This window comes from Natator depressus, chromosome 2 (genome assembly GCF_965152275.1).
Source record: "Natator depressus isolate rNatDep1 chromosome 2, rNatDep2.hap1, whole genome shotgun sequence".
Classification (NCBI taxonomy): domain Eukaryota; kingdom Metazoa; phylum Chordata; order Testudines; family Cheloniidae; genus Natator; species Natator depressus.
The window spans coordinates 252,298,363-252,310,682 of NC_134235.1; the positions used below are offsets into that span (position 1 = coordinate 252,298,363).

Consider the following 12,320-nt stretch of genomic DNA (forward strand, 5'->3'; position numbering starts at 1 on the left):
TCCTGCACACCACAGGCCACACAATCTCACCCACCCACTCCTGAGAAAAACCTCTCACCTATGTCTGAGCTATGGAAGTCCTCAAAGCATGGTTTAAAGACTTCAAGGTGCAGAGAATCCTCCAGCAAGTGACCCGTGCCCCATACTACAGAGGAAGGCAAAAAAACCCCCCAGGGCCTCTCCCAATCTGCCCTGGAGGAAAATTTCTTCCCGACCCCAAATATGGCGGTCAGCTGAACCCTGAGCATATGGGCAAGATTCACCAGCCAGATGCCCAGGAAAGAATTTTCTGTAGTAACTCAGATCCCACCCCATCTAACATCCCATCACAGGCCATTGGGCCTATTTACCATGAATATTTAAAGATCAATTAATTGCCAAAATCATGTTATCCCATCATACCATCTCCTCCATAAACTTATCGAGTCTAATCTTAAAGCGAGATAGGTCTTTTGCCCCCACAAGTTTGAGAATGACTCCGTAACCTGGCAGTTGGAGCACTCCCCAGGGAGGTGAGCGACCTGGGATCCAGTCCCCCTGCCCCAATGGCTTTTTATATGATTTATCCACGGAGGAACTGCTTCAGTGGGAGAGGCTGAGTGAGCCCCGCTTCAGAATATCCCAGAGCTCAGTTAGGACACTCCCCAGAAAGGTGGCAGATCCTTGTTCAAATCCCTGTACTCCCTTCATGAGGAAGGGAGATTTGAGCTAGGGTCTTCCAAATCCCATATGAGTACACTAACCACTGGGCTAAAAGTTAGGCGGGAGCTGGCTCTGGTCCTCCCCTGGCCGCCTGCAAAAACAGCATAGATGCCACATGCCAAGAGAGGGTTCACAGCTGAGAATCCCAAGCAAAGGGAGGTGCCTTTCTGCAGCCTGCACTTAGGGCCCATCTCTGTGAGAGCAGTGGGGCTTAGGACACACTCCTGTTGCTGGCATCTCCCATTGGCTTGTATAGCTGAAGTAGGTTTGCCACATTTCTAATGGCTGGTAACCAGACCCCTGAGGCGCTGCCCCCTGCTCAGCCTCTTCCCCGAAGGCCCCGCCCCCTTCTCCATCTCTACTTCCCAAGGCCCCGCCCCTGCTCCACTTCTTCCCCCACAGATCAAAAGAACTGGACATCAGGGTTTGTCAAATGGCACCCGGACACACAAGCCAAAACCTGGATTGTCCAGGTGAAAACTGGATGGGTGGCAACCCTAAGGTGAGTAGCCACCTAGCATGCTGGCTTTTGTGAATCCCATTCTGAGGCCCCACTGCCTAGCCCTCCTTAGTCATTGCATAGGGAGCTTAGGCACCTCAACTCAGCCTTTGTGAATCCCAGTGATTTTCCAAGCCCCTGAAAAACACGGTAACGCACAGCGTCGCCGCGTCTGCATTTCTTATCCAATCTAGCCCAAGGAGAACTTTTTGAAACTTGGGTACCTAAAAATAGTTAGGCACCTAAATCCATATTTAGGTGGCCAGTTAAGTGACCTGCATTTCAATAGAGCAAATACAGAATTATTTTATTTCTGCTCGGAGATGAAATGAGTAACCACCGTGCAGCCTCTTAGATGGAATGTTCAAGACAGCTGAAAGGCCATGTTCCTGGGCTGTGTCTGTGCTGTCATTGGCACAGCTCAAGAATGGGGTGGGGATGAAAGTAGCTGTGCAGTTCCCTGGTTTGGGGACTGGCCTGGGGACCAGTTCAGTTCCCAGCATAAGTTAGAGCTCCCTCTAGTCAAGCCAGTACAGCTGTACGTCGTTGGCTTTTGCCTTTTGCAAATCTTGGTTTGCTCAGATGATACATTATTAGTGTTTGCTAGGGAATTTGAGGGATGTGAAGGGGATATAAAGCTAGATGTTCATTTTTTATTCTAAAAGCATTGTCAGGCAAAGAGGGCTATCAGCTGCTGCTGAGCAACACTAAGATCTTTAGTATCACTAAGGCCAAATTCAGCATAGGCAGCTCATTGAAGTCAGTGGGAGCTGTAGGCGGGCATCTGTGGGTACAGTTATTAATCCTTTCAGATTTAGTTCTTTGTGACCCAAAAATCTCTTAATGTCTCTTGGCCAGGGGGTGCTGAGGGCATAGGTGCTAACTCCGTGAGGGCTCCGGGACTGGAACACCCATGAAAAACAATCGTGGGTGCTCAGCACCCACCAGCCATCTGCCAATCACCTGTTTGGCAGGCACGGCCTATCAGCTGTTCAGCAGCAGGCGGGAGGTGCTAGGGGGAGGGGACAGAGTGGGGGGGAAAAGAGGCGGAGCTAGGGTTGGGTCATGGAGGAAAGGGCGGAGTGGGGGCGGGGCCTCAGGGTGGAGTGGGGGTGGAGCACCCACCTGGAAAGAAGAAAGTCGGTGTCAGTGGCTGAGAGGCTCCAGGAATCCCCTGGGTCTTGTATGTACCTGGTAGTTCACCAAAGAATGTCCTGTGAGGTCTCAAATAAAAGCCAGTGTCACACTGGTCATCGATATCATGAACTAACGTATGCATCTTGTGTAAAGAGCTATGTTTACACATAATATTTTACTGAAAATTACGTCCTATGTCGAGGGACTAGTCACAGGTGAAAAGGTGAAAAACAGGTTTTCTGTCAGACAAGAAGTGTTTATCTGACTGTTCACTGTATGGTTCATGGCACTGGTCTGAAGTGAATACTAATGAAGGATAGTGAAAACTTCAAAGCAAGAAGAGTAGCAGGAAGAGGTGAACAGCGGGGGGTGGGGAGTGAAACCCTATCTGGAGGTGCACATCAAAGGCTTGGTCTGTTATGTTTGGGGGAGAAGATCTGTCATCCTTCACCTAGGACAGGGGTGGCAAACTATGGCCCGGGGGCTGCATCCGGCCCTTCAGACGTTTTAATCTGGCCCTCGAGCTCTCACTGGGGAGTAAGGTCCAGGGCTTTCCCCAGTCTGGTGCTCCAGCCAGGGAGCGGGGTCAAGGGCTTGCCTCACTCCGCGCAGCTCCTAGAAGCAGCGGCATGTCCCCCCTCCAGCTCCTACACGAAGGGGCAGCCAGGGGGCTCTGAATGCTGCCTCTGCCGCAGGCACTGTCTCCACAGCTCCCATTGGCCAGGAACCATGGCGAATGGGAGCTGCAGGGGCGGTGCCTGCGGATGGGGCAGGGTGCAGAGCTGCCTGGCTGCGCCTCCATGTAGGAGCCAGTGGGGGGACTTGCCGGGGGGACATGCCGTGTAGGAGCCAGCTGGGTGACATGCTGCTGCTCCTGGGAGCTGCTTGAGGTAAGCGTCACTCGGAGCCTGCCCCCCAGCCCTGATCCCCCTCCAAACCCCTTAGTCCCAGCCTGAAGCACCCTCCTGCACCCTCAACCTCTCATCCCCAGCTCTGCCTAGAGCCCGCACACCCAGCTGGAGACGCACCCCAACCTCCTGCCCCAGCCTGGAGCCTCCTCCTGCATTCTGAACTCCTCATTTCTGGCCCCACCCCAGAGCCCGCACCCCCAGCTGGAGCCCTCACCCCCTCCCACACCCCAACCCCCAATTTTGTGAGCATTCATGGACCACCATACAATTTCCATACCCAGATGTGGCCCTCAGGTCAAAATGTTTGCCCACCCCTGACCTAGGACATAAACAGACAGCAAGTTTGCTTCATGAAAGTGGAGTCTCAGTCAGGCTTGGTTGAAACCACTGGAGATAACTTTTGGTGAGATAAGCTTCTTTAAACAGGAGGGTAATTTGTTAAGTTTAGTCTCTAGAAAGCATGTTATGATTTTGTTTTATATGTAACCATTTGTTTCCAGTGTTCTTACTCATTATTGCTGGAATGTCTGTATTTGAGAATGAACTTATTCTTGTTTTCACTGTAAATAGATCTCAGTGCTGTGGTGTTAAGCAAAGTGGTGATCCGGAGTTGAATCTTACAAGCTGGTGTGTACTGCTGTTTTGGGAACAGCAGGCCTGGTCATTAGGAGGGGCTGGACACTACAAGGAGTGCTCTGAAGACTCGGGGGTTGGTGTGTGCCTTTAGCTAACCTGTTCAGAGAGAGTGGAGGCATGGAAGGCAGTGCTTGTGTGCCAGAACCCAGTGGTGTCAGAGTGCTGACCCACAGCAAGGCACAGATAAAACTTCCTCACACTAGGGCAGGTGGTGTTGAGGGGCCTCACAGCTCAGGGTGTTTCACATTCTTCCAGTACCAAAGTGTCATATTTTCATTGCTGGTTTATGTTTCTTTTATCTGGTAGCCAAGAAGCAACAGATCATGACCAAAGATGGTTTCCTGATGTATCTGCTGTCTGCAGAGGGGAACATATTCAACTCCTCTCACAGTAAAGTTTACCAGGACATGACTCAGCCCCTCAGTCACTACTTGGTGTCATCTTCGCACAATACCTATCTAATGGAAGACCAGCTCAGAGGGCCCAGTAGCACAGAGGCCTATATCAGGTAAAGGGGGATCTCTCAACGCAGATTGTACAAGGATACAGAACACATACAGGCAGACTTGACCCTTGAATGTTCAGTTCCACCCTGGCCTGAACTGACCCTAACCTTATTGCTGATTGTTGTGTCTGCCAGCTAGTGGCCAGATGTTGAGGTGGCCTCAAACAGCTGCAAACAGACCAGCAACAAGATACTTCCCTGTAGCTGACAGTATTGCCAACCCTAAGCGTGCAATAATCCTGAGTCAGGCCCCCAGAGGAATGAGATTTAAAAACTAATAAATGTAACATGCTTTGCATTTGTCTTCTGGTGTTGGGGACTTCACGGGTCATGTTTTCAAGCTTTTCTTTGCAGCCAGGAGGGCTGGACATTTACTCTTTTTTCAGTGAAAGCTGAATTCTCAGGCAGTAGCATGATTCCAGGAGGAAACCCCCCAAGTCACGTGAGTCATGATCAAAGTGTGAGCGCTAGTTCCACTGAGCAGGAGCTCTGCTACCATGGCTCCTTGCCTACCCGATGGAATTGTTGGGGAGTAGCAGCTATCGAGTCAAAAGCGACAGGGAGGGGCAGAGGGTTTAGCTCGGTGAATTGCTTTCATTAGTTATTTGAGTGCATTTTGCAATATCAGGAAATTACTTAATCCTGTTTCCATTGGGGTTAACTCGGTGGTTCCCACAAGTCTCGTAGCAGTGCTTGTAGGAGATGGGTCTCTTCAGGCATATGGGGGAATTACTCTACACACGGCCTACTGTACACATACGCCTCTGTAGAGAAAAGTGGAAAGATCATCTTCAGAAGCCTACAGTGATGAATATATAGACAAGAACTTACGTTTGAAGGCAGGAAATGACTGAACCAGACAATGCAGGGCAGGGGCTTTCTGAGCATACATTCAAGATGTATAATCTGTGGGGTGAATTTTCTAAAGGGGATTTAGTCTCATTAAATGACAGTGAAGTTCGCATAGCTACGGCAGTGAGCACAACTTTGAAAATGCATCCCCAATTCCTTGTCAAATCTGCATGAAGAATGCACATGGTCTAGGCCTCTCTGATTGTGGCAGCTACTCATGGCTTCTTTGATCCACTCTCTTTATGCCCAGTCAGCCTTTCCTGATCTGCTCTTCGCCATCTCAGGGCTTCCCTAATCTCCCTTCTCTCCAACCCCCGCCCTGTGCTTTTCAGATCCCCGTTATCTTCAGGTGCCCTGAGCTTTTCCAATCTCCCCTCTCCTTAGATTCCTTTATGCATTTCTGAGCTTGCTCATCAGTTTCTCTGAGCTACTCTCCTTTCAGTTGCTCTGATCTCTCTTGAGCTCCCCGCTCCTCAGTCCCACTGCACTTTTTACAGGTTCCCCTTTTTTCACTTACTGTGCATTTGTCACAGCCATCCATGAGCGTATATTGAAATGCTCATGTACAATATCATCCCATTTTTGGAGGGGAGGGGAGAGAAAAACCCAAATGCCTCCATTCTTTGTTTCCAGAGCCCTGACCAAAGGCTGCCGCTGTGTGGAGCTGGACTGCTGGGATGGTCCTAACTCAGAGCCTGTTATTTATCATGGCTACACACTCACCTCCAAGATCCTCTTCAGTGATGCCATAAAGGCCATCAAGAACTATGCTTTCAAAGTAAGAACAAAGGATTGGGGGGGCGGGTGTTATCCTGCAGCTTCATTTCTTTTCCCTGAGAACAAACAGGCAGACATTCCGCTCCAGTGAAATAATCAGCTTTCCATTGTGTGTACAGAATGAAACCTGCATGCTTGCATTTCTCCTTGGTCCCTTTCTGGGCTGCCATACCTGTGCCTTGCCCTCTGCAGTGAGCAGCAGCTGAGGGTTATTGAAATGCTGAGCCCTTTGGGGCAGGGATTGTCTTTGCATTGTCCATGGGCGCAGCAATTAGCGTGTTGGGACCTGGACCCCTACCACAGTGAAGACAGTAACCAGAAATCAGAACAATAATGCATGTAGGCAATGGGAAATGTAGGCAGTCCAATTAACTCAGCTGTTCATTTCATGCTTAGCTTGGCTGTGATGTCTGATGGCTCAGCCTTATTTATCCAGAGGTTTTAGAGAAATCCATGTGTGTGCATGTGAGGGACTGATGGGAGATATTCCCTCTCTCTTCCTACTGGGAGTAAATTACAGGATGTAGCAATCAAACCTGGGTGCCTTGAATAGCAGCCCCGGGCTGTCATCCTTTATATCAAGACTGTTGTTCTTCCAGACTCACTGGGGACTCAGGCTTGCTCCTTCTTCGTCAGTTAAATTGCCTTTAGAGCCAACATCCTGTTTTCCCCAGGATTTTAGGATGCAGAAATCAGAAGCCTACATTGCAAGGAAATATCCATGGGGGTGCACAGTGGGTAGCACTTTCCTGGGGTCCTAAAACCCGTTAGATACATCATCAGGAAAGGAAGAAATGACTCGATGATATAGGATCTGTCTCGCCCTCGTCACACTAGTATCTGAGCATCTCACAGGCATTAATGGATGTTACTTTCAGAACACACTCTGAGGTCAGGAAGCATTATCCCCATTTTACAGATGGGGAACTGAGGCACAGGGAAAGTTAAGTGACTGGTTCAAGGTCTGTGGACCAGTTGAGCTGGAAATTGAGCCCCTGCCTCCCGTCCAGCATCCTAGCCTCTAGATTACGCTTCCTGGGAGGCTTCAGTAGATGGCTACCAAAATAGTGCTATTAATGTGTAATGTTAAATAGTGTAGAGTTACTGTGTATTTGAACTCGTCTGTGTTAACGGCCCGGTTTCCAATGAGATGTACCTTTTGAAAACTGCGCAGCACATTGGTTTTATAACACCCGGAGGGAAGCGATTGCCAGAGTTAAACCAGGATGTATGTTGCTGTCCTACCACAGACCTCTCCATACCCGGTAATCATTTCCTTGGAGAACCACTGTAGCCTGGAACAGCAGAAGATGATGGCTCAGCACATGAAGACGATCCTAGGGGACATGCTGCTGGTAATGCCACTTGATGGAAATACATCAGACTTCCCCTCGCCGGAGGTGAGTGGAGCTACTTTACTGCTTTGTGTGTTGTTACACTGTCTGTGTTCTTATAAGACTCATGTAATATCACTCACCGTGATAAGGAGAGTCACTGAGGAGTCTCACTTGAAGACCGGCTCTGTGGAACTCAGGGAATTTCTGATCCAGAGGCCAGACAATGTCTTCAGCCCTGTTAGCAATTGCTTTCTCACAGGGCACGTCCCGTTAGCTGGATATTACAGGTCTGTTTTGTATATGCTCACCTTACACAGAACTTGGTTAATATGACCTTCTGGGGCCTAATGTCCTCTGGATGCTGGAGTTATCCTAATTAGTTTTAGTGTAGATGAGGGGCAGACTAGCTCCTTGGGAGAAGTAGCTAGGGGAGTTGTCTCCATGCTTCTGAATAGGCAGAATTGACCACTGCTTGATTATAATATAGAGGAGCAGCACTGTTCTGTACTGAAAGAGGAAGGAAGCTCTCATTGGCTTGTTTTCCGCTGCCCTTCAGTCCCTGGGAAGCTATTCCATGAGGATTCTGGCCCGTTCCCAGGGAATAGACAGAGTAACTGCTGCACTGATTTCCCCTACCCCTTCCCTACCTCAACATGATTGGGGAAAATCAGTGCAGGTTACTGCAAACCATGTCATATTGCAGACTCTCTTCCCACTGAGAGAGATTCTGAGGGCAGTGGTAGCTTGAGGAGTAATAGAGAGCATGGGAGCTGCCTTGTCAAGGGATTGTGAGGAGGGGGAGAGCTGGGTGGCAGTGCAGTGGCAAGGGACCCTTGCGTGGAGGCCCTTTGCCAGTGGCATGTGCCTAGAGATCCTTGCACATCAGTGCAGCCAATGAGTTTGGGGAGCTGACCCCCAGGCCTGATAGGGGAGGGAGGGACCCAGCAGACTGATGAGGTAACTCAGTGAGTTAACACTTGTGAGCCCTTAGTTGGCTACTATCCATGCTGCTAATAAATTCAATACAGATCTGAACTCATTAGGACTGTTGCAGTAAATTAGCCAGAGTTTCACTCAGCTGGGAGTGAAGCAGCGTAGCTCCCTGGATGCCAATGACACCGATCTATACCAGCTGAGAATCTGTCCCGCTCTATGATACTTCAGCCTGATTCCAAAATAGCAGCATGTGGAGGAGAAGATACAGTGACAAAAATGACCTTGAGTTAACTAGGGCATTTTGAATGCTTTTTAAAATTCTTATTTTTACCCAAAGCTTCATTGGCCCAGGAAGTGCTGGGAGGAGTTTGTGGATGGGGAAAATCCGATGGTCAGCGCGGGAGAGAGGGGAGGGGGAAAAGCGGTCAAAAATACCATAGGAATTTGGTGTCTCTCGTGTTCTGCTGTATTTTAAGGCATTTGGGAGTGTTACCTTGTGTTTGTACAGTGCTTAACAAAATGGGGCCCTGTTCTTGGTTGATCCCTAGGCATTGCTATAATAAACAGGATTTATTATTATGAATAAATGCACCACTGCTCCACTAGGACCTTTGCATTAGGGAAAAGAATTTCACTCCATAGTTAAGCACTGACTGTGCTATGGCTCGTGCAGGAATAGGACACACCCCAAGGCTGGGGATTGAATAAGATTTTACTGAGTTGGATAAGCAAGCTCTTGAGAGATCGTGTTACTGACTTTCCCCTCACTTCCTCATGCCTTGTTTGCCCTCAGTGAAAAATCCTGAAATCAGCTGATTGCTTTTCAAAGGGTTGTTAACTCTTTGTAGCCCAGTAAAATTATATATATATATATAAAAATCTTTAAAAATCATTGAAAAATAAAATGGGAAATAATAAATCAAACAAAAACCAAAGACATTTTGCACATTTTTGTTTCCTGCTATCTACCTGATATGCCCTCTGGCTCCTCCGATAGCCAATGGGCCAGCTCCTCAGCTGGTGTAAATCAGTGTCGCTGCATTAAAGTCAATGGAGCTAGGCTGATTTATATCAGCTAAAGATCTGGTCGAGTCAGCTTTTTAAAAAAGGGAAAAAATAGTGGTATAAAAATAATTCCTCACTTTTTCCCTCCTGTACTATTCCTCCATCTGCCTAACGTGTGCCTAGTAGCATCTTTTCTCAAGACCAAATTGTTGACTGTTGTAGATACTTTCATTTATAATTGATACATAAAACACCATCCTTGATTTTCCACTTCCTAGTAAAGCTGACAAGAGGGAAGAGGGAGGGGGCAATGAATTTTTTATGAGAAAAAAGTGTGTCCATTTATTTTCTCAGTTTGGAATCCGCCCCTGGCAAGCCGCTGGAAGGCGGTAAACAAAATGCAAAGCAGGAGAAGCATCATTATGGAGTCTGTTGGCTGGGTAGTTTTAGGACTTAAAGAAATATACCGCACTGCAGGAAAAGGGAAGTTGACACAGTTCAGATTCGCACTAATAAATTACGGTGCTGTCTAGGGTGTGTATCTTTTTTGGTAGGTCCTAATCCTGCAAACCGTTACTGCTGTGAGAAGTCCTTATGCACATGAGTAATCTCATTGCCTACTCACATCAGGGGCAATTAACCTGGTTGCCGAGGGACAGCAAAAGCCCGTGAACCTCTTAAGCTACGCCCAGGGGTTGCCCAGGAAGGTCCACTGGCAGATGGCTGCATGGCTGCCAGGGCACTCCCACGGGCCATGGAACCAGTCTGTGTAACATCCCTGCATAGGCCGGCATAGAAGGCTGCTGAGGGGCTGGGAGGAGAAAGGAGAGGCTAGAGTTACACATATGGGGCCGGGGGGGATTGACCTCCTCAGCCACTCATCACTCCACCATCCTGGAGCACAGACAGTCTCCTAGCAGGCTTTATACAGATGGATGGGTGATTTGCATTGCTGGGCACATGGTATGTCTGATCCCATCCCATCCCCACTAGTTCACCTTCCATGGAAACTTCCTTCTCCATGAAACCATCTTCCCCTGGAGGTTTCCCTGGTAAGGCTGTCTAAGTTTGTCTCTCTTGTTCTTTATCACATTGCACGTGATCCAGTCCCTTCACTGCCATTCTGAAAGGCACCTGGCCTTTTTTTTCCCCCCGGCTCTGAGAAAGCTCATTCAGGAGCCAAGTGGAAGAAATAATTAGATCAGAATGGAACAATAACTCACGGGTGGGTGATCCTAACTACAGAGCATGCAGAAAATAGCCTAGCCAGCCCAGCACTGGAATTGAAATAAAGCACTCGTTAAAGTTGTTGGTGACTAGAGGAATCAGATGGGTTAAATATTAGAGAGTCCTCATAAAACACTCCAGATTGATAGAGTGGATAGCTCTTGCTGTGACCCTGACATCCCCATTCAGGCATTTAATCAATGGCTTCTCACCTTGACTACCGCATCTCCCTTCTCAGTGGCTGCTCCGATGCCATTGCTGTATGGGCTGGTGTGCCAAGAGTGTTGCTGCCCATCGTCTCACATACAGTAAGACGTGACCATGTCCCCCTGGCCTCTCAACACTTCAGAGTTGCTAACTCTCCATGGAGTGGCCCCCTGCCCATCTCACCTTCCTTGGGCTCGATTCACTCCTCAGTGGCAGAAAGTCTGCCTGAGTCAGAGCCATCATTGCACAAGTCTGCTGCAATCCCCCGTCTGCTGTGGGTGTGTCTGCACTGCAATAAAAAACCCGCAGATGGTCCATGCCAGCTGACTTGGGCTCAGATCTAAGGGGCAGTTTGTGATGTTGGCGCTCAGGCTGGAGCCCCAGGCTTTAGGCCCCTGCAAAGTGAGAGGGTCCCAAAGCTCGGGCTGCAGCCCAAGCTGGAACGTTTGCACCGCAATTAAACAGCCCCTTAGGCCGAGCCCCGCAAGCCTGGGTCAGCAGGCATGGGCCAGCTGCGGGTTTTTAATTCCAGTGCAGACATAGCCTGTGAGCCCTGGAGTGAGCTTTTGCCATCCATAGAGTAGCGGTGCTGCCCCGAAAGGCGCAGGACCTGGGCCATTTGGAAGATACACTGAGTCAAGCAACTTACCCTGAAAGCCTCTGCCATCAGTGTTTCTTTTGGGTCCTGCCCCCACTGCATGTATAATGGAGCGCAAATTGCTCCCTACTGGTGAATCTAGGTCTGGTCCTCTGCCTCCTCCCCCAGGTCCTCTTCTGTGTCTTTTTCCATAGTTATTCCAGTGTTGGAGGGAGCCGCCTTTGCAGCCCCTCCTTTCTGGGATAGCTTTCGTCTCTCTCTGCCTCTCTTAAAAACCTCACTGGAAAATGTCTCTCCTCCTCTCTTGCTGGGGCCCCTTAATTTTTCCCATCCTCTGCCATCGTTTCTCCTTTAACGTCATTGTTCAGTTATTGCTATTTCACCCTGCAAAGCAGCTCGGGAGACAGTTGCCCTGAAAGACATTGTACAAAATAAGGGTGTAATAAGTATTAGTGTGTTGGATCTTCAGAGCCCTTGACAAGCATTATCTCAGTAACCCTCACAGCTCCCCCGTCAGATAGGTAGGAAAGTATCCTTATTCTGCACACTGTGGAAACTGGGACATGGTGCTGAGCCCTTTTAATTCGCACCTGAATTCAGCCCCTACCAGGATCCTGCCCACAGAGAGGTTAAGTAAAGTGCCCAAGGCTATGTATCAAGTCAGTGGCAGAAATGTATAACGTTCTTTGACCTGTGCTATACAGGAGCTCAGACTTAATGATCTGATGGTCCCTATGAATCTATGAAACTGTGTGTGATGCATTTGGAGCTACTCTGTAATAACTTACGAATACTGTGTGTCGACCGCGTAATTGGGATGTTTACTTTGTGCTTAGACTGGTTGAGTTTAAAAGGGGCTGTTGGGGAAAAAAACAAGCAGGATGGAAATGAATGGCTGAAGATAAGACACTTCTCAGCACACTGGAGAGTTGTTAAGAGACAATACCATGGCAGGGGAAGGCTGGGAACACAGGAGATCAGAAGAAGCCGG

The 12,320-nt window shown here is 48.8% G+C and overlaps 1 protein-coding gene across 2 annotated transcripts in view; it reads left to right on the forward strand.

The window, feature by feature from the left end:
• Nucleotides 1-12,320, forward strand: part of PLCD1 (phospholipase C delta 1) — a 101,573-nt gene that overhangs the window by 64,998 nt on the left and 24,255 nt on the right. For both annotated transcript variants that reach the window (XM_074946374.1, XM_074946373.1), the window contains exons 6-8: nucleotides 4,192-4,393; nucleotides 5,876-6,020; nucleotides 7,270-7,419. In XM_074946374.1, the coding sequence (XP_074802475.1) occupies nucleotides 4,192-4,393; nucleotides 5,876-6,020; nucleotides 7,270-7,419 (497 nt within the window). The remainder of the gene's footprint in view (nucleotides 1-4,191; nucleotides 4,394-5,875; nucleotides 6,021-7,269; nucleotides 7,420-12,320) is intronic.